A 23761-nucleotide genomic window follows, 5' to 3' on the forward strand; every position below is an offset into this window, starting at 1 on the left:
TGAGATGAATAAAGAGCATCAAGTTTTATTTTATATTCATTACAAATCTGTTCTGAGTTTGCTATGATGGGGTGTGTTTTTAAGAACTTGAGAACTTAAAATGATACAATAATACAAAAAGATAATTCAATGGCATTTATTTTTTGCATATAATATCCGGGAAATATCCGCCGCGGCTAAGAGTTACATGATCCATTCGATTAGTCTAATTTTTGACTACTTTTTCCAATAAATCTGGTCGTATGGCGTCAATGGTGGCTTGAATATTGCAAGGAATCAATTGTTATGCTGTTTGGCAAGTTGCGCTATCTTGTGGGACCTAAATGACGTTGCTGATTAAATTTTGGAAACAAAAATTCAGTCAACATGGCTCGATAGCGCACGCCATTCACCGTTTTTAGGCAGCTCCTTCCTCATTTCGAAAGAAATAATGATCGATGATGCCGTCACTGTTCTATAAATTTCGTGAGCAAATAAATTTTTTTCTAAACAAATTTCCACAATTTAGAAGCGTTGCTATGGCGTTAAACGATTCATGAAGACTTGCCAAACCTTGCTGAACAAAAATGCAACACAGTTTGCCAGTTTGCTGTCAGACCATTGGTATTTGATATCGATAGTTCTCATGTAGCTAAAAAACACCCGATGTAACAACATAACACATCAGAAAGTATCTCCGTTCTAGGTTTATTGAGGGAACTGGGCTTGGATGAGATATTGTGATAAGTAGAGGGCGCAAAAGAGTTTAAGGTCAAAATGCAAACAAAATGTTGAGTTTGTACTTGACTACCCTTTGAGTCCTGTAAATTGTGAACATCAAACTTTTAATTATAAAAAGTTGTTTTTAATAGCAATTTAGCAGGCGGCAATGGCAAAACTCCGCATTTCTTTAATAAAAAAATGTCTCCTAAAATACAGCGGCCATTCCAGGCGGACACCAGGACACACACACACGCACCCCCCAAATTAGTGGAGAAGTTAGGTCAAACACCTGACAAAAAATGTACGCGCCATTATCCATATATGTAAAGGCATAAGCAATCATTATTCCTGAAAAGTTTTTAAAAAACTACAAAGCTTAGAACTAAACTTTGCTATTAATCCTTCGTTCTTGTAGTATTCGCCCAAATTCGTTGGAATTCTGTTGGCACATCATGGAAGGACATATCTGTCCAGCGCATGTAAAAAATTACCTGAGTACAAATACTCGCGATCGTCGAATGGTCAAAATCTATTGCACAACATAAATAGGTATAAAATGAGATGCAAATTAAATTGAACCAGTATAAGAGATTTTCATCGATGTGAAATCATATTATTTGAATAGTAGATTGCATAGTGTAAAAATAAGATACTATCTATCTATACTAATATTATAAAGAGGAAAACTTTGTTTGTTTGGTTGTAATGAATAGGCTCAAAAACTACTGGACCGATTTTAAAAATTCTTTCACCATTCGAAAGCTACATCATCCACGAGTAACATGGATTAGATTTTGTTTTGGAAATAGGGCTCGAGATATAGGTCAAAACGTGGACCCGGGTAACCTTCGGATGTGTATGTACAATATGGGTATCAAATGGAAGCTGTTGGTGAATGCTTTAGTCCAGAGTATTTTTCATGCCGCTCCGTGACTAGGGTCTCGAGATAGAGACCAAAACGTGAACCCTAGAATGTGTTTGTACAATATGGATATCAAATTGAAGCTGTTGGTGAATGCTTTAGTACAGAGTATTTTTCATGCCGCTCCGTGACTGGGGTCTCGAGATATAGGTGAAAACGTGGACCCGGGTAACCTTTGGTTGTGTATGTACAATATGGGTATCAACTGAAAGCTGTTGATAAGTACTTTAATACGAGGTAATTTTCATACCTATTGATGACTAGGGTCTCGAAATATATGCCAAAACGTGGACCCGCCGTGTCTTTGCACGGAATTAAACCAAACTTACGCACATTGTTAAGTAAGTATTGAAAATGGGTTTCGTAAAGTTTGGTTGTAATTCGGAGCACTGGCAACGGGTACAGCGTTCTTTTGAACCAGCCATAATGTCGCTTACTTTTTTAACGCTTAGGGCGGACCTGAACTGTCAAATTGACAGTGTGAGTTACAATGTGTCAATATTTCTTTCTGATTTGGATATATTTACTAAAAAACAAATAGAAAAACAAAAAATATTGTTTATGCCAAAGCGCTTGAATAAAGAATAAAGAAATAAATAATATGAAAATCATATATTTTCTGTTCTAAACCATATCTATTCTATTTTAGTGTGCCCAGCGAAGGGGGCCGGGTTTGCTAGTATATAATAAAAACATTTGTTTGTATTTGGTTTTTTGACAATTTTAAGAGATACAATCTAGAATAAAGCCAGAGTTTATCGAAGTTTAGTTGATTTAATGGAAGCAGAAATTAATTAATATTAATTAGATATAAACAAATGAAATACCTGAATATTGTGAAATATTGTAACTTATGGACAATGCAATGAACGAAATTATTCCACAATATATCATACATAAACACATATTTCACATTTTTTACACTCAAACTCCTTCAATATGTTGATAGAAAAAATAATTTTTTTTCATTTGTTTCATTTTTCTATTAAGTCCACTGTTTGTCATCTATTATATTTATTTCAATATAAAGCATACAATTCATCTTCCTCATTCAAAATAAATTGCTTACTTAATTAAGTTAGCTGTACATACTACCTAATCTAAATAGTAATAATTATTCCCAGTCAATGTGGCTGGCATGGAGTAAAAAAATATAAAATGAAAATAACTGACGAATAACTACATATGCATTTACTATTCTAAATTATGATATTTTTAATACTAAAACAGTACGACAATGAGATGGCAGAGCTCTAACTGATATTGTTGGCCTTGAACATGATTTCGATTTACTGATGAATGAAGAAACAAATTTACTAAGAGTATAACATAACATTTTGGAAATTCACACTCATAGCAATGAAAATATGTATACTCATATGCTCTAAGTATACAAAATAGTTATGAAATAACTAAAAAGACGAATGCAACAGACTGCCCTCTTACCCCAACATACGAGGAGTTTATCAACATTGAGAGTAGTTTCATTTCTTCTTAATAAGAAGTGCAAACGTCCTTGTATTAAGCAATGTATGCAAATGTCTTAATGTAATATTATTTACAAAAAAAAAAAAAAAAAAAAAAAAATCACATTTTACAGGTCTGTTTCGATGAATGCTTAGGTTATTGATTATTTGGTATCTTCATTATCCTGCTTGGTTTGATGTTCCGGCTACCACAGCTAACTCTTTGCTCGTTGTTGCAGCCGCTACTTCTGTTGCAGCTGCCGCTTTTGAAATCTTTATTCTAGGAATCACGTTTCTGTGCATATCATCCATACAATCGGCACTAAGCTCATGATACAGTTTGCGTTCGCGTGCTGCTGCCAAAAGGCTACGCCAAGCCGGAACTGTCTATAATTAAGAAAAAAAAAAGAAAATAATTTAATGAAAAAATAATTAAAGTATAGTAAAATATTATAAAAATAACCGTATAAAAAGGCGATAATTTTTTCTTTAGGGGAGTCAACATTTAGAGGAAAGTTTGACAATTTATTTATTTTTTATTAGTATTTTCATTGCAACTAGTATAACATTACATACATATACTAACGAGCAATTTTTGTAGAGTTTTGTTACAACAAATAATTTATGTTAATCCTCAGCAAAATATAATTCATACTTTTAACTGATTTTTGTTTATTTATTAGTTTAAATCTAGAGGTTTTTTACGTTTGAGCCTTCGTTTCCATTTTTTATTATCGTTAATAATCAAAGTTTCATTGTTCACATGCTTGTTTAGGCGCACGCAGAGCAACTAAATTTGCAATTATGCAACTAAATTGCAAATTTCTTTATGGTTGCCGTAACTGAATCAATATTGAGGTCATGTTCCAGATCTTGAGTCATAATATACCATGGAGCACAAACAGCATGCTTGAGTGCTTTCGCCGGAATCCAAATTGGTGTGTTGGTGTTAAAGGGTTTACCAATAACATGCGTTATTTTGAATAGCCCGCTATTTCGGTAGGTGTCACTTTTGAAGCTGTCATTTTTTGATATTTGACAAGCAGAAACTACGCCATTAATAAAACTGGAACGATACACTACGCAACAATGCATCGAAATTATTAAAATTCACCATAAAAATGGTGAAAATTTGGCAGAGACGGTTCGTAAAACTCGAACATTTTTGGGTCATCGTGAAGCATCTTGTCGGACCGCAATACAGATATTGGTGAAAAAAATTCGAGCTGTTGGGACAAGTTAGTGATGTGAAGAATAAAACCCGTGCACGTCGCTCAAGAACAGCCGAAAATATTGCTGTTGTAGCCGGAAGTGTTGAAGAAAACCCAGGTTTGTCCATTCCTCGTCGTTCTTTGGAATTAGGTATTCCACAAACGTCATTGCACCGTATTTTGCATAAAGATTTGGGTCTTAAGGCTTATAAAGTCCAGTCAACACAAGAACTGAAGCGGGACGACAACAACGTCGTGTCTTTGCTGATTGGGTCGTTGAAATTCATGAAAATGATCCGGAACTCCATCGAAAAATCATCTTGAGTGATGAGGCCCATTTCCACATTTCCACCTCGGTGGCTTTGTCAAATCCATATTGTTGAAAAGCCTTTCTATCCTCAACGTGTTACTGTTTGGTGCGGTTTATGGTCCGGCGGAGTCATTGGACCTTACTTTTTAGAAAATAAAGCTGGCGCAACAGTTACGGTGAATGGAGTGCGCTATCGAGAGTTGATTAACGATTTTTTTATGGCCAGAATTGGATGGTATTGATCTGGACAACGTTTATTTTCAACAAGTGGGCGCTACATGTCACACAAGCAACGAAACCATTGATCTTTTACGGGAATAACACCTTTTATTGGAAAACCCTTTATTCGCTTATTTTCTATGATAGTGTTCAGGCGCTTTATCAAAAATTTTTCCAACAGTTTTGATAAAATGGGAACAGTGACATTGGTCGATTGGTCGAAGCTACATCGTTTGGAGGCCTTCCTGGTTTTAGAATCATGATAACATCAGCTATTTTCCAATAAATTGGAAAGTATTGCAGCTGAAAGCAAGCATTCATTATGTTTGTTAGTTTTGTAATGATGTTTTGTGGAACTTGTTTGAGGACTTCGGCAGTTATTAAATCAAACACTGGAGATTCTTCGACTTTAACTTTTGTCAAGGTTTAACGAATTACACAAATTAGCAACAGTTTTCAACAAAATGCAGTTCAGTAACCTGATAAAAACTAGGTTGGACTAGAAACACCGGATATTTTCTACGCAACTAAATGCAAATTCCGCATACAGCTTACATTGCAAAAATTTAATTTTTTTGAATGCACAAACTTATAAATGGCAACTAATTTTTTACATAGAATTTTAGTGGTTAGACTACCCCACTTGCACTTCACTGAAAGTTAAAAAATATTCAGTCTATTATAAAATTTATGAGTCAAATATCCACGAAATACCAAATTTTACTTAAAGCATTTCTTCATGTAGCTCAAATTTTTAAGACTTCTATATTTATTTGTTATACGTTCTTAAGGGGTAACACCACTGTACACGCGTAAAATAAACACGATTTTTAAAGAATTTTTTTGTATAGAAGAAAAAGGAAAACAATCACTCTGTTTGGGGAAGTTATTACTTATATACTAAAATACAAAACTACAGAGTTTGATCGAAAAATTTTACAAAATGGCGGCATTGGACACATTTTTTTAATACGGTTTCTCTTGAAGGAGCTCCGCGGCACGCAGCACAGAGGGCACTTAAATAATTATAACAATCGTTTAAATTAATCTATCGAAAATCCCCTACGCTCTTCTCTTAAGAAGGTTATTATACAGACGTAGTGAAAACCCTGATTAAAAATATTTAAAATTGTTTGAGTTATGCTGCGTGCCAATTTCAGAAAACGTGTTTTGAGAAAAACGCGCTTAAAGTTTGGAAATTTGGAGACGTCGTTAGGTAGCAGTCACTAACGCTTGGTTGAAAGCTTAAAATATTTATGAAATAAACTTCGGTAACGTATAAAACTTTTTGTTCTGTATTTTAAAAGGTTCAAAGAATTTTTTAAGCTTATAAAAAAAAAATCAATTTTTTGAAATTTCTACGGTGGTGTTACCCCTTAAGCGATTTGGGTCAGGTCGAACAAATCGCACTAGGTATTTTTATCTCGCGGTAGATTACATTGATAACAAACATCAATTGAAGTCAAACAGAGAAGATCATCTCTGCCTACATCAATAGGAGCTGCATCATATGGCGATTTCGTCGACTGTTGAACCTTCCTCTCAAACCTCGATAATGAAGTTGTCACGCAAACATTTCATATAGTGTCAAAGGCATCGTTCAAAATGCCAATCAAGAAGTTATTTAAAAAATATTTGTTTAAATTTCATTATAAAACCAATGGGAAATTTGATTATGACAATAACATCATTGAATAAGCCAAACTTTTAAAATGCGGAGATCGACCGTCAACGTAGTTTTCAATAAAAAAAAAATAAATGTTCCTTTCATAACTGTATCCATATATTATCAGTGAGCAATTTCTTTAGCTTACTTGGCTTCTATAATATCATCATTAGGTGACAGGCCTTTGTTGCATCCGATTTTCGTTGCAAAGATGAGTTGTGATGATCTAAAAACCATAATTTGCTATGTCGATTGCTAGAATTGTGATACAGCGCTTTTCAAATTGTGCCCTGCACTGCAACAGCGGCAATGAAGAAATTAACGAAATTCGAATGAGTATAGAGCTACTCGCACTGCTCGATACCAGGGTTCTAGTATGAAGCATAATAAAAATATATGGTGAAAAAATTATTAGAGGTGTGACCAAGATCAGACCATTAACCAGCTCTCAGTGATTTTAAAAAAATTATTATTTATTTACGAAAAACTGAGATTGAGGTGGTAACACACGAAATAATCAACAAAGTATGCGCTCATGTTGCTTCGTTGTTGTCTGAACAACGACTGATTGGACAAGTGTGTGGAATGAGCGAGCAGAATTCTGCTTCTGAGTCCCCGAGAATTTCGTGTTTCATCACAGCTGATAGCCAATCCTGGGAATCTATCATTCCTGGCACATTTAGGTGCTGTAATGCATATACAAGGTGGCGCGAAAATAATCATCCAATTTGGTTTGTGAATAACTTTTTTACTAAACTAACTTTTTTAATAAATATAAAAAATGATTTTGAGTGATGGAAATCTTTTAGTTTGACCTTTATGTGCTCCATTGTTTGTCTATTTGCATTCTGCAAGCTGTCTAGTTCACAAGTGTCAAATATGATTGACGCAGGACACCATTTGTAAAAATTATAAATCTTTCGATAGGGTAATTAATTTTGCGCCACCTTCTATATACAGTGCCAGCTCGCTAATCCGAATTAATGATTGCAGACCCTGATTCGGATTAACGAGATATTCGGATTACTGGATGTGCTGTTATTATGCTTATAATTCACTATATTCGAAAATAAAACAAAAGCCAGGATTTCAAAACAAATTTATTTTATTTTTATTAATCAACAATGAAAAAATTAAAGATTTTTATAAATACATATGTACATATGTATGTATGTATTTACATATTACGTTTTTTTTAACGCCTAAAGCCTTGTTCCGCAATTCTTTTAGCATTAATATGTAATCTGATTGCAGACCTCGTTCCTTTGCCCAATCTATTGAAATATTTAAGGCCTGCAGAGCTTCACGATTTTTAACGTGTTTCATCTTCAGAAATATGCACGTCATTGTTGCGGTGAAATAAGTTGGTTATTGTGCGAAATTTTTCTGTTTCTTCAACACGATCATTCAGATACTAGCGGCTCTCCATGACACTTCGCATTATCCAGTAACAATAAAGCTTTTTTGGGCAATTTCAATTGATAGTCTTTTACCTGTGGTATAAACGATTTAAAAACCATTCAGTAAAAATATATGTTGTCATCCATGCATTTTTCGATGCGTAATATTCAACAATATGTTGTTTTTTAAACGAACGTGGATTTTTGGATTTCCCAACCACAGCAATGTTAAGCTTGTGAGTTCCAGATTTGTTAGCACAGCACAAGAAGGTGATTCTCTCTTTGCTCATTTTGGTATCAGGAGCAGACTTTTCTTTACAATGCACTAAAGTTTTTTCTGGAAACATTTTCCAAAAGAGTCCAGACTCATCAGCATTGTAAATTTGGTCGTCAATCAGATTTTCAGTCTCGATAATGTCATAGAGCTTATTTTGAAAATCAGGTACAAGACCTACTAGCAGATAAGGATTCGCCGCATATTTCACTTCATTTTTTTGATGAAGTGATTTAGCTTTTTGTCGTAAAATTTCTGCTGAAATGGTTTGATGCCGTGACCGCTTCTCTTCAAACCAATCATACAACTTAATCTCTAATTCTTCATTCTCTCCCGATTTGAGTGTCTTGCGCTGTTTTAAAAGTTTGGCATCAGAATTCTCAGCAAATCTTATAAAAGAATAAATATGTATGTACAGTAATATTTACAGAATAAATTTTTTGCACAGGTTTTTTACCTTTTAATATTTTCAGCATTTCTTTTTATGTCGCAAATTGTTGAAGCTCCTACACCAAATTTCTTTGCTAAAACTTTTCCTGATTGTCCACGATTTACTTCTTCTATTATTTTAAGCTTATCAGGTAATGATAGTGTTTTATGTGCACGTTTTTTTGCCATGTTATTTAAATTGATGTTTTCGCGACTAATACCGCAACTGAACTATTCGCAACAAGATAAATACACACTTACATACATAGAAGGCTCTGTATTTCAATAATGTCCCGTTAGTTTCTAAATTCCGTTCATGGTTTTGTAAAAAAACAGACTCAAAAATAAAAAAACAAAAATTCGGTTTAGCGAGCTTGCAACGAATGCGGACTATAGAGCACGTAATGCGTCATAAATTCAATTCGGATTACTGGATAATTCGGATTACACACTTTCGGATTAGCGAGCTGGCACTGTACTTGGTTAGGGGGTTTAAGTGGTGATTCATCTAGAATCCAATTAGCGCTTCCGCACCATTTTGTTGCCGCATCCTTGTTACCAACTTGCTTACCGGTTATTATTTAAAAAAATATTTAATGAAGTTATTTAAAAGTTAATCAAGTAGTTCATTCGTTTTTTTTTCGGGTTTCAGTGAAAATGCATCTCAATTAATAAAAAGTAAATAATAAAAATAAAAAATGGCTGCTTGATAAATTATTTAATTTATAATTTTGTGTTTTCTACTTCATATCATAAAAAAAATTTTATGAAAACTATGCAAATTATTTTAAAAACTAGTATGTCTTTTTAGCTAAATTTATGATCAAACTAACGAAAATGGGCTTGAAAAAAGTTTGCCATTTTTTTACAGAAGCTGTAGAGGTGGCAAAAATTAAAAAAGCCCCTAACATTAGCACCTCATGCAACCTTATATAAGGTAAAATTTTCTGATCCGATTTACATAAATGGAGTATCGTGGGAAAGGTTATAAGTCAGATAGTATTTTAATTCGATTATCTTCTTAATTTTTGCCATAAAGTATTTTTTTAAATTTTAAAATCTCGTTCCATATTTCCACAAACGCAAAACCGAACATGTCCCAAGACGAAGTTCGGTCGTTCTCTACTCTTTATTGCCGAAAGGACTACTGCACTTAATATTTGGCATTTTTGAGAAAAAAAGCTCTTTGCGCTAACTTTGTAAAATATGGAAACACTTCACCATTTAATATAAAACATTGCTTAAAGTTGAGTCTGTGAGAAAATTGTAGGTTAAAATTAATTTCTTTGCGGAATAGTATAACGCTGGTTCTTGTTTCTTCCAATAAATCGGATGAAAAAAGTGTAAAATAGCAAATAATTCGTTTCTGAAGTCCTTAAGACTTTTTTTATTTTTTGAGGTTAAGACCTCATTATTCTTTGAGATATTGAATATACTCGGAGCGCACAATCACAAATGGTTCATATGGGCCCTAGCACACAAGGTAATACCTGGGAAAGAAGTGGAGGATGCATTGGCTAAAAAGGCTGTGCTCTCGTTATTAAGAGGACCCGAGAACGAGAGGACCCATCTGTTTAGGCTCGAGATATGGTTCACCGACTTTTGTCGTTTCTGCGACGAGTCCCCGAAAATTTCTTCTCGAATGCGATGCCATAGCGAAAAAAAGGAGTAGGCATCTCGGCCTAATGCGTTCGCTCAGTCTAACCCAGCTCCATACACATATACAGGATTATAAGAAAAACAGTTTTAGATGCTAAAAGACATTGTTATTAAGAACATTTCTTAAGGGACAATTTACTCGAATTAATGGAAGAACTGTTAAAAAACAGTGAGGCATGAACACATAGAAGTTCTCTCGACCGCAAAAATATGTTCACCCAATCCGACCTTCTATGATTTTAGTTAAGCTAGGTTCGAAATAGGTAGTGTTTGAAATTTATTTGTTGTGTTGGACTACCTACTAGATCTATTTTTGGATAGCTAAAAAGACACAAACGTATTTAAAATAATTTATAGAATAGTATTTTTTATGACGTGAAGTAGGAAACACTTAAGGGGTTATACATATACCTTGTGTTGGACTAAAAACTCGAAAATTTTTTTATGGCATATTCTAAAAGTACATCATCTTAAAAATAGAAATTCAAAAAATCATAAAAATCGGAGCACTAGAACGAAAGTTACAGACCGTGGAAGCGCGCAAATTATCCATAAATTAAGTGCACACAAAACTTTAGACGCGATTATCTCGAAATCGTGTTTTTTTGAAAATTACCGTCGCGGTGATCATTATGTATCAAAAACTATTTGACCGATTTGCATAAACTTTTTTTTTTAATTATTCGAAGTTACAACCTCGTGAGTCTGAACGGTTCACTTTTTATAAATATTTGCATAGTTCGTTGGCATTAATTTTTTTTTTTTTAATTTTTCAACCCCTCAAAAATCGTGTTTTTGGTGCAAAGCAGTTTTTATATCGAGAAAATTTTTTTTTTGGGTAAATAAACCGTTCAGATTCACTAAAAAACATTTTTCTACAATAATCATTTAATTTTTTTGATTTCAGTTGAGCTACTCATGCGCTACCGTGATCACCGCAAGCCTCTTCTAAAAAACGGCGTTTCGGGGGAGGGGCGATATCAACAATAAATAATATTTTTTAAAATAGAAAGTTCTAAAACATATTTAAAAAAAGTTATGACAATCGTTCATTTTTTCGGGCTCACAAGGTATGTATATAACCCCTTAATGAATAATCGTAAATTCAATACTTTATCAACCAGTCATTTTTAACCGCCAGGGCTTGGTTAAAATTTTATTAATTGACACATTCTTTAATTAAAAACAGAAAAAATTGGGCCCCTGAACTAACATAAGAAAAATATATTTTTTCAAAGAGTTTTTAAAATCAAATACCTCGAAAACGTTAAGTTTCGGACATCATATAACCAAATTAAGACGAAATGGCTAAAATAATAATGTCCTTACACGTAGAATGTCACGCCGGTTTTACATGGTTTGCCCGTGGCGCCAACATGAATTTGTTAGTATGCAAAACATATTATGTGCACATGAAATTTATACACACATTTCTCATATTTAAATAAAATATTTTTGTATGCTCTATACTACATTATATCAATTACACTATTGCAATAACGTAAATAAAATTGAAAATTTTAAAACTTTTAATTTTAGTCAAATTATGTCTTTCTTGCAATCCTAGCTGTGGGAGTGACCGTGTTAAGTATCTAGAAACAGCATCAACCAGCCACAAATAGGAGGAGAAGCTCGGCCAAACACCCAAAAAAAGGGTGTAAGCACCATTTATGTATATACGAATATACACTCCTCACAAAAATTAAGGGAGCAAGAAAAAAATTCAAATTTTTTCAGGTTTTTTGACGGACTGTATCTATGTGAAAAATGATCGTACCAGAAATTTAAAAAAAGTATTTTGAAGCTCCAGGGCTCTACTTTTCGAATCCGTGGAGCAAAAATTTTGCCAGGCCACGGTTTCAACGCAATCTGAAAAAGTATGACGAAAAAAAAATTTTCCAAATTTTTATCTTTCTTTCTTGGGCTCCACGGGCTCGAAAAAATTTTTTTCGATAAAGCGATCATATGGACCAGAAAGCCTGATTATTCAGCTTCATTTTCCTTTTTTTAAATTCTTCCTACGTCCATGTGTCACGGAGATATCCGGAATTGAACAAGAAAGGACCCTTTTGTCCTCAAGCAGCGATATCTCGACAACGAATGGTCGCATCGGAAATTGGAGGACGGTTTTGGAATCTGCAATAAATTCCCCATAAAATTCCGTGTAGACGTTTCACGGCGAAATTTTTTTTTTCTTTCAGTACTTCCCTGCAAAAAGTGGAAAAAATTGAATTTTTCTCTTGATTTGGAAAATCGGCTGTATCACCGCAAATATTGAGCATTGAGCAACGGTTTTCAGGGTTTTTTTCACCTTAATGTATCCCTAATAACCCTGTAAATTTTTAGATTGATCCACTGAACCGTTTTTCCGGGCCGATCAATCAAAATTTTTAAAAAAATTAAAGGAACAAGATGTTTACCCTTAAACATTTTGTAATTTTTTTGAAATGGAAAAATCTTTTTTTCTCTCACTTTTTTTCTCAATTCTGCACCAGATACTGCATTAGTTCAAAAAAAGAAACACAAAAAAAAATTTCGAAAATTTTCGAAAAAAAAATTTTTTTTTTTTGAAAAAATTTTTTTTTTAAATTTGAGTCAAATACTGACAATGCGCGGTTGTCAACATCGGAACTCGGGCAGCCCTTCTTGTTCGCACTCCAGCCTCACGGAGACGATTTCGAATCGTTTGAACAGAAACGTTCCGCGGCTGTTGTCGTCGTTGCCGTTGCTGTTGTCGTTGTCGTTGTTGTTGACGGTTTGGAACATTCCGGGCGACAACGTTTGCAGGAATAAACGGTTCTTGACGAACACGTCGAACGATCGTTCGATCATCGCGAGGGGTGGTCACGCGACGACGACCTTGTCCAGCTCGTCGTTCATAGCCATCCGTTTCCAAATACCGATTATAAGCCCGAGATACGACAGAGGAGCTAACGTTCAGTTGTTGCCCAACTTCACGATAAGTGTGACCTTCTTCTACAAGAGTCACTAATCGAGCGACTTCTGGCGCGGATAAATGCCGGCGAGGCATGATGAAAAATTAAAAAAAAATTAAGTTTGCGAAAACTTTGAATTAATTTTTTTTTACCAAAAATTTAAAAATCTCGAGTTTTGACAAAAACTGTTGTTTGGTTTTTTTAACCAAGAAAGCAGGATAGTCTTAAAAAAACTGTTTTTTAGACACTTTGTGTAACGCAGAAAAATTAATTGCTCCAATATTCGTAAAACGAATATTCGACCTGCCTTGGGGGTATCAACTTTTAATTTGTTCGATAAATTTTTTAATACGAAAATTAAGGTGTAGACCTTTTTTTATGCTTTGTTGATAGGCTATAACTTTATGAAAAAAGAAAAAAAAAAAAAAAAAATTCAAAAAATTTTTTCAAAAAAAAATTTTTTTTTCGAAAATTTTCGAAATTTTTTTTTGTGTTTCTTTTTTTGAACTAATGCAGTATCTGGTGCAGAATTGAGAAAAAAAGTGAGAGAAAAAAAGATTTTTCCATTTCAAAAAAATTACAAAATGTTTAAGGGTAAACATCTTGTTCCTTTAATTTTTTTAAAAATTTTGATTGATCGGCCCGGAAAAACGGTTCAGTGGATCAATCTAAAAATTTACAGGGTTATTAGGGATACATTAAGGTGAAAAAAACCCTGAAAACCGTTGCTCAATGCTCAATATTTGCGGTGATACAGCCGATTTTCCAAATCAAGAGAAAAATTCAATTTTTTCCACTTTTTGCAGGGAAGTACTGAAAGAAAAAAAAAATTTCGCCGTGAAACGTCTACACGGAATTTTATGGGGAATTTATTGCAGATTCCAAAACCGTCCTCCAATTTCCGATGCGACCATTCGTTGTCGAGATATCGCTGCTTGAGGACAAAAGGGTCCTTTCTTGTTCAATTCCGGATATCTCCGTGACACATGGACGTAGGAAGAATTTAAAAAAAGGAAAATGAAGCTGAATAATCAGGCTTTCTGGTCCATATGATCGCTTTATCGAAAAAATTTTTTTCGAGCCCGTGGAGCCCAAGAAAGAAAGATAAAAATTTGGAAAATTTTTTTTTCGTCATACTTTTTCAGATTGCGTTGAAACCGTGGCCTGGCAAAATTTTTGCTCCACGGATTCGAAAAGTAGAGCCCTGGAGCTTCAAAATGCTTTTTTTAAATTTCTGGTACGATCATTTTTCACATAGATACAGTCCGTCAAAAAACCTGAAAAAATTTGAATTTTTTTCTTGCTCCCTTAATTTTTGTGAGGAGTGTATATCTAGGACTACCCGGTAACACTGCGTGTAATATTACGATTCAGTTTATTGGGGAATTCAAACATTTTATAATTTCATTTACCTCTAAATTTTTGAAGTTTCCACACAGTATAAGGCACTTTTTTGGACGAGTTAAAGCCACATTCAAACGTTGATAATTTACCAAAAATCCTATGCCATTAGTGCGCGCATTTGAAATAATAATAACATCACGTTCCATGCCTTGATAAGAGTCGATTGTGTTTACCATCACATTTGAGAATCCAGCAGTTCTATAAAATAAAATAAAAGATAAAAGGAAGATGCAATAATAACTATTTTCAAAAATACTTACCGCAGCGCTTTTTCTAATGCACCTCGTTGCTGCGCATAAGGCGTTATCACACCGTAAGTATTATATTTCATAGGTATGTAGCCATCTAAAGTTTTCACAAAGCGTGCCACAAACTTTGCTTCCAGCTCATTAACAATTTGACCGCGGAGACAGTTTTCGTCTTGCGTATACGTGAGATTCAGTATTGAAAATGGCTTCAATACTGGTTTGAACTTATGTGTTTTCGGATCATCTATCAGTTGGTTTTTGTAAAAGTAAGAATTTGGCCACTTACAAATTTCAGGATGCATGCGGTATTGTGTTCGTAAGCTGAAAATAATATCATTTTTGTTTGATACGGATGTTTTTTCATGAGCATTTAATCCGTTGGGCACATTTTTGAGATTGACCGATTCTATGCAGCGTTGAATACGTGTAAAAAGTGAAGTACCGAGACCGAAATCTGAAGCTTTCTGTAATGAAATTTATTATAGTTTGTTTTAAGAATAGAAAAGCATTGCAAAATAAAATGTATAAATGTAAACATCGAACAATTAAGAGTTCAAGAAAAAATATACGAAGATATATCCAAGAGAGGTAACGTATTTATAAATACTTAAGAGATCCCCGTTGTTAAAGATAACTTTATGAGCTAAATCGCTTATTCGATCATTGCATGCTTATAGGTATAGGGTTTTTCAATAAGAGCGGGTAGATGTTGAAATGGAATAAAATGGCGTTTGCTGTGTGGCACGTAGCGTCGTCCTGCTGGAACCACATGTCGTCTAGGTCCATATGGTGCAATATGGGCCATAAGAAATTGGAAGGGCCACCACGTCTACCGAAAAATGGGCGCAATGCGCACAACGTTTGCGTTAATGAACACTCATTTTGATAATAAAGTTTTATCATTTGAACGTGCTGTTCAATCGTGTAACTTGCCATGATGATTTGCCATAAACAACTGAATAATAAACAAAAGATTTGACAGATGTCACCTAAACAAAATGGCTGCCTCAGGGCGCCAAAATCGACCCGCGCCAATTGAAAAACCCATTATATGAATACACCCTGAAGGAAGATATACAGCACAAAAATTGCTTTGTAATTTTTAATTCTAAAATATTTAATCGGTCATTAAACGTTGACTCGTTTTTCCTTTGGAATGTTCTTCATCAGGATCGAGATTAAAAAAAAAAAACAAATAGAAAATTGTTTAAGGTCTTTTACTTGTCAAGCTCTTGTCGAAGCAATGCAAAAAATCCTCGTAAGAGCAGAAAAATCGCACAAAAAAGGTAATTGGGAAGTGATTAAGAAATCCACGTAAAAGAAAAATTGCCAAAAAAAAAACAAAAAAAAAACCGCGCAAAGTGAGAAACACCTGTACTTCGAGTTTAAATACACACCTTTGAAAGTACCGTCGCTGGGAGCTGTTGCGTATCACCAACAAGCACCAACGCATTAATACCAAATTTTAAAGGCATTAGAGTCCATGGTTCTGTACACTGTGTTGCCTCGTCAATGATGCAAACATCAAAATAATTTATATATCTGGAAAAATGGTATATGTTTCAAGTAACTAATTAATTTATAATATAAGTATATTAATTCACTACTAATTATACTAAATAACTCAATTTTACTACCACATTTAAAAGTTGAAAAGAAAACATACTGTGATAATTTCACGCAGCTAGAAAGAGTCGTACACACAACATGAGCGTGCTTCAAATGCCAATTATACAGACTACGCTCATCCTCTGGACGTAAAACGCCATTCACTATATTCTGCATTAATTGAACTTGTCGCGTTTTCTCAAGCAATTCTTCCTCCTGCACAGTTCCTTTAACGTTTTTCAGTTTCATAGCTTCAATAGCAGCTTCGAGTTGAACGATTTCGTTTCGTAGGTACTCCTTTATATGGACTTTCTCATCAATTTGAAGATTTTTGTGAGACATTTTGAGCTTTCTAATCTGATTACGTTCGATAATCTTTGGTAAAGTGACATGGTGAACTTTGGGACTGATACGATCCATCAAACCAAAACGTATTAATCGAAACATTACCTCTGGCAGTTTTTTTTGACTCATAATGTATAATTTCTCAGCGATAACATCAACAGCTGCATTACTTTGTGCACATACTAATACTTTTTGATCAAGAATGCGAACCTCATTACCATAGAGTAATTGGTGCACCAAATTGGCAATTACACAAGATTTACCAGTACCAGGCGGGCCTTGTATTAATGTAATGTTTGGCGTTGGTTCGATGGCACGCCTATATGTACGGAACAAAATATCCTTTTGGCGATCATTTAGATCATCACAACCGTTATATTGTATATCACATTTCGGGAGCGGCTTTAACTTGCATAATTGCCTTGGATCAAGAATTTGATTGAGTAATGGCGATTGCTCCAACTGGAATACCGCGTTAAAGGCGCCAACTTCGACTCTAACAATATCTATCATCGGGCGGACTTTCATTGGAGTATTGAGGCAGCTACGGAGCTCTTCTAAAAGTAAACCTTCTGCAAGCACTTCGTACACAACGGTAGTAGTATTAAAGCCTGCATAAATAAAATAGTTTTGTTATAAAAAAAATGTAAGCTATTAGTTTTTACTCACCCAAACGCCTTCCTGACATATATGCGAATGCTGTGAACTTTCCCCATTCCAATACAACAAGTTCACTTTTGGAACCAGAGTTATTCACCCCAGCATAGCGGCCCATTATCCTAAAGCGGTCCGTAGACGGGGTTACTTGTTCGGCGGAGATAATAAATGTCTTAGATTTACACCGATTTTTTTCACGCTCAAGTACACTTATGAACTCCAATTTCATCAACGGTGTAATTATGCTGAAAAGATTGGTGTTCATAAATATCATATTAATAATGTTCCGATTTAAAAAATTAAAGCATGTACCTTTTATAATGATTGAATGTAGTAAATTGATTTGGCATTGGCAACACAATATCACTAGCAGCATCCACATGGGCATTACGATTTACTAGCCATTCATTGCTCCAACCTAATATTTTTGATATGATTTCCGCAGTCTGATCAATCATTTTGTACGCTGACCGTATCATATGAGCTCGATCTGCACAAGTCGGACTTGGCAAAATATCTTTTCGATCAACTCGCTTATTGGCGCCATTAACCCGTTCAATTAAATGCACAATTGGCGTATCATTAAAGCGTACGCGCTTCTTTTGACGTTCTTTGTTTGCATTGCGGTGTACCACATCTATCAGGCAAGACCGATTAATGGCAAATTTCTGTAACAACTCTTGATTTTTTCTAGTTTCGGCAAAATTTTTCTGCATAGAAGCAAATGTAATTTTATTTATTCTACGCACAGGTGCATTTATTTTAGTTTCCTCTAGCGTATTTTCATTTTTGTTTTCTTCAACAGAGGATAATTTTTTACTGCTACTGCTGGTATAGAATCGACGGCTAATGATTTTGTCTACTTTGCGCATCTCCTGAGCAAAAGCATCCACAACTGTCGAATGATTGGGCTTACTTGTCGTTGCGGTGTCAGTTATGGGAGGCTCTCTGTGTGCATTCGTTATGTCGGAGGAACATTGCTTGATTTTAGGTATTTTGTACGAACCTATATTTTTCTTGACAGCTCCAATATCTTCCGCCAGAAGAGCACCACGATTCCTTGTAGTGATTTTCACTTTAGCCTTTTTCCTTTCACCACTTTCATGTTCAGAGTCATGTTTACGTTTTAGCAATTCCTTTGCCGAGTCAGCTGATTGCTTGCCAGCAAGTTCTTTTAAACGTTCCTTCCGTGACTCTTGAATGAGACGTCTCTTCTCCTTTTCCCTACGCCTCTCATCTGCTGGCTTTTCAAACCACTTCCTTTTTAGTTCCTCTCGATAAGCTTCATCTTTTAGTTGCCCACTGACTGCAATGGCTTTTTTGCGGATATTGTTTGTGCATACTGCTGTTGGACGAGATTCTGCAGAAACTCCTCTGTGTTTACCCTTATGCTTAGGCAAATTTGGCGCTTCGATTACAGAAGGTGGATGACGCAAGCGTTTAACTGGTTTTATTAAATCTTTCCGCAGTTCTACCTTCTCTTTAGAGGTAATACTTTCTTTACTGTCAGAGTTCAAATCTTTTTCCAGACGTCTAAAACTTTTACTACTAATACCAGCTTTCAGATCTAGAATTCATTATTAAATAACAACAACATTAATAAATTATGTTTCTTCATATCAATTATATTCTAACCTTCGGGGGCTCCAGTTGAAGCAGGACTTGCTTTTCTTTCAGTTGCTGCTCCGCTGTAGTTATCATGTATTTTAACCTCTTCTCGTTTTGGTAACAATTCCTTATTTCTCTCGAAATCGTTATTGCTGTCACTGTAACTTGAGAGTTGCCGCTCCAATGATGGCGCTCTAGTTTCGTTTTTAGTTTCGCCATTTTTTTTGGCTAATGTCTCAATCACGTCATCTACAAGAGCCTCATTGAAAAGTTCATCAAAATCTTCGCTGTTACAGTCTAGCTTCAGATTTCCTTCCTTTCCAGCGTTTTGATTGTTTTCATCTAAATCTTGTTGTTTATCACTTTGCAACTCAAATACCTTGAAATAAAAATGTTGAATAAGATATACTTCTTACATCACGCAGTGTAAGGCCCACTTTAGAATTCATTAAATTTAAAATTTACTATTAATCCAGGAAAGCGGCAACAAATTAATTAACAGTGTCCCAAAAAATATACGTACACACACTTTCTATTGTCTTTCTCTCTATTTATTTATTTATTTATTTATTTATTCTATACTTTATAAATAAATTTGTAAAGTATATGTTGGGGCTGGGCAACTAAGGCCATATTGCTCCAAGGAAAACTGATTTACACTTCATGAAGTAAGTTATGTACACTAAGAGCGTCTTTAAGGATTTTCATAGCACTTTCCTGGCTACAGTCTAGGGCTTTTGTTAGATTGATGTTTTGGTCTCCTGATACTGGACACTGTTTGAGTATATGTTCAACGCTGAGGATGGTTGAGCACCATGCGCATTCTAATGGCCTTCGGAAACAAATAGAACTTCTATTTTTGGTGCTGGATGGTAGCCCGTGGGGGCTGAGGGCGTCGGTTGGCGGGAGCAACATGTGACCACATTTGGGCCACTTACTGTGTGTCTTAAGACTTGAGCAGGTTTTAAGCTGGCACGACCCGTTGCCCTGGTCGCATCTAACCGATGTAGAGTTTAGGTGGAGCCGTCTTGGGAAACGCATCACAAGTAGACTTTGGGTTTAGGGTTAGGATCAATGCCAGCCCCGAGAAGAAATTTCGGGAGCAGTATTGCTGCATGTAGCTGCTCCAGTGACGATAAATGAGGGGTGAGGTTCAGCGCACTAGACGGCTAGTTTACTGAGACCTCAGCCCTTGGTCGGAAAAACCCTCCAGTCATTCCGGTACGTAGAACCGGCGGCTTCCCAGTCGTCTGATGCCAACCCTACTGAAAATGTTTGGACAATACTTAAGCAAAAACTCAAAGGAAAATACATATGGACAGTTAAAAATTTATTAAGGCAAATTAGGCGATTACCTTCACAACCACGGTCTCTCTGATTTCCGAATGGTAGTCGCGGAACAACCCATTCGGCTAAGTCGGCCGCCTGTATACTTATATATATTTATAATGACGTAAAGTATGTATACATTTTTTTGAAACACTTGATTTTGAACGCTCTGCCAATGCAATATATAGTAACATAATTCTAAAATTAGTAATATTCATAGACATTGTAGCATCAGAATCCCTTTTGTAAAAACTAATATTTTGGCAAAAAATTAAAAAGGCTTCGTGTTACATGCAAGTCTTGATAGTTCATCTATATTTTAATTCTAAGTTGTATAAAAAGCTATGAAACTATACATACCTGCGACATATTCATTTTTTGTGACAACAGCTTAGTGCTCCAGTCTGATACTTGATGCTCGAACTCTTCATCGTCATCTATTGTAATCCACACGTCATTTTCTATTTCAGCGCTTTTTGACTCTTGTTTTGCTGTAATACTAACTGGATTCGACAGGTCGTTATCAATTATCTCTTTTTTAATAAACACTTCCAGCAAGTTGTCTTGACCATCGTTTTTTAGCATATCATCATCAGGTGCATCATCTTCAGCAGGCAAATCGGCTTCATTATTATCAGCCATCATTTCAGACTTGATGTCGTTTATTAAAATTTGTGAAAACCACATATCATCATCGATATCTACGAACTCAGCCGGCTCCTCTGGCATTTTCGTACACTTCTCAGTTTTAATTTCAACGTCTTGATTTTCTCCCGAAACACTGGCTTGCCCAACATTCAAACCCTTTTGTTCATCGCCGTTGTTTTTAGAGCTGTTCAATGAATTATCCAACAAAATATTGTTTACAGCGATATTTTCCTTGGTTTTAGTAGAGTTTTGTTTTTCTCCTATTTCGGGTACTAATTTACCGAAACTTTCCACATATTCCGCAATATTAGCACCGTCATCCTCGTTGTCACTTAACAAGTCAATACTATCTCCATCATAAAGCATTTTATTTGAATTTCTGCCATTAAGAGTTGTGTATACTAAAGGACTTATTCCCTTGACGCTATCAAGAATTATATCATCAGCCCTCCCAAATATTTCAACTACATTTTCTGTGCATGAACGTATGAATTCACGTTTAACCTCAGGTAATATGGGTTCATGAATGGCAGCATCGTTTGGCGCCTGCAACATGGAAATTGTATCTTTGGTCGAAGAACTTTTATTCGGAGGCACTTCGTTTGATTTATTACATATTTCTTGGTCAGATGATTGTACATTTTGTATGCATTCGGATTTATTGTCAATTTGAGATTGTATATTCTCTTCCTTGATTAAGGTTATAACGTCATCTTCGTCATCACTCACAATAATGATTGCACCAGAGAATAGTGTTGGCGCATTTGATAATGACGGAGCACACTTAACATTGGGTGATATTTGTTCAGATTTTTTTGCTGCTGTTGCAGCTGATGGAAGGGAGTCAACAACTTTATGGCTTATTCCTGAAATTGGAAGTTGATTTAGGTCACCACTTGTCTTAGACGTGGTTGCAGAAATTATGTCGATGCCTGAAATTGCCGAATCAATATTATTTGATCTTGCAACTGTTTCACACTTATACTCCAACTGATTTATTGTAGAAGTCGATGGAGAAGATTTTTCTGAGGAAATTGAGGCATTCCCGTCTGTTTCTTTTTCTAAGATTTTTTGATTATCTGGTCTGGCATTAGCAGGTAGTGGATAGTTAACAATTTGCTGCTCATCATTTCTAACGTGCTCTTGATCAATGGACGCTGCTCTTTGCATTGGAGCATATATTAGTTTATATATTGGGTGTTTTAGATCGGGTTCGAAATCATCCGTAACACCAATACCTAAGCAATCATTTGCATTTAAGGCAATCGATTCATTTTTTATGTTAGTTCCATTAACAAAAGTTCCATTTGCAGAATCCTAAAGGGGAACATTGAAGTACCAATTAAGATGCTATCGTATAATCGGGATTTTCTACACTTACCAGGTCCCTTAGTACAATTTTCCCATGTTCGTCTACAATAATTTCAGCATGTTTGCGCGAGACATATTGAGAATCTAATATGCATAGTGCAGTTCCAGGCATTCGGCCTATAGCCGTGATACCCACGTTAAGGCGTATACGGTCGCCAATCACCTTCCGCTCCAAGATCCAGGAAGATAGTACACGATTCATGCGGCCAGCCATGATATTCTACGACCACTTATTTTTGTCACGGCATATATTAAATTGCTATCCTTTTCCTATTTCTCCTTGCATTCGATTTTGACTTAAACATTAGGCGCCTATATTTATTTACAAAATTCACATCCTCCAGTCCATAAAGAATATGCGAAAAGCAACCATATCAGGGCGAATTCATACAAGGTGTTTTTAGTAGAGTAGCTGATTTTTTCTTGCGTTTGTGTGGTTTGAATGTCAAAGTGATCTACTTTTTGTTGCTGCTGTGTTTGTTCGTTTACGTTCTGATTGAAACTTTGACATTCAAACCACCAAATTGGAAAAACTAAATAACAAAGATGCATCGTAAGGTTAAATTTAATATACTCCTAACATGGCATGCAGCTGGAGATAGAAGCATACGACGATGGTGAGAATGGAGCGGCTTTTCGTCATTTAATTTTGTGCTGGCTTCTACATGTACACGGCCAAAGAAAAAAAAAAAACAAATCAGATGGTCTACTGATACCACCCAAGAATGATAGAATAAAAGGTTTCATGAATAAACAAACAAACGGGAGGCGAATTACTTGTGAGAGAGAATCGAAGGAATAGAAACTACGAAACACAAGAAATTATACACATGCATTTCCTTGCCATGAGGCGGCCGCCGTAGCCGAATGGATTGGTGGTGACTACCATTCGGAATTCACAGAGAACATAGGTTCGAATCTCGGTGAAACACGAAAATTAAGAAAAACATTTTTCTAATAGCGGTCGCCCCTCGGCAGCCAATGGCAAACCTCCGAGTGTATTCCTGCCATGAAAACGCTCCTCATAAAAATTTCGGAGTCGGGTCCCTCCAATTGTGGAACAACATCAAGACGCACACCACAAATAGGAGGAGAAGCTCGGCCAAACACCCAAAAAGGGTGTACACGCCAATTTCCTAGCCATGACGTCATGGGCATGACGTATAGGCATAAAAACGTAAGACTGTGCTTTCACAATTTAACACACGGCACTTCGTTTTCATTAGTTTGCTTACTTTAAATCTTTCAAATCTAAATATTACCAAGCCATTCAATGAACTTTCATAAGCATATGTATAATTTCTCCTCCTTTTGCTTGTTTTGTTGGTTTGTTTTATATTTGAAAGTAG

At 35.4% G+C, this 23761-nt stretch overlaps 1 protein-coding gene across 1 annotated transcript; it reads right to left on the reverse strand.

Moving 5' to 3' along the window:
- Window positions 1-3195: 3195 nt before the first annotated feature.
- Window positions 3196-22741, reverse strand: LOC129240927 (uncharacterized). Its single transcript, XM_054877001.1, has 10 exons — window positions 22423-22741; window positions 20754-22358; window positions 19092-19443; window positions 17769-19023; window positions 17469-17701; window positions 16513-17410; window positions 16244-16388; window positions 14859-15310; window positions 14607-14796; window positions 3196-3477 (listed from the first exon to the last, which is right to left on the reverse strand). The coding sequence occupies exons 1-10, from the start codon at window positions 22624-22626 to the stop codon at window positions 3271-3273; spliced, it is 5541 nt and encodes a 1846-aa protein (XP_054732976.1). The 5' UTR covers window positions 22627-22741; the 3' UTR covers window positions 3196-3270.
- Between the last annotated feature and the right edge of the window lie 1020 nt (window positions 22742-23761).

Source organism: Anastrepha obliqua, chromosome 3 (assembly GCF_027943255.1).
Source record: "Anastrepha obliqua isolate idAnaObli1 chromosome 3, idAnaObli1_1.0, whole genome shotgun sequence".
NCBI classification, from domain to species: domain Eukaryota; kingdom Metazoa; phylum Arthropoda; class Insecta; order Diptera; family Tephritidae; genus Anastrepha; species Anastrepha obliqua.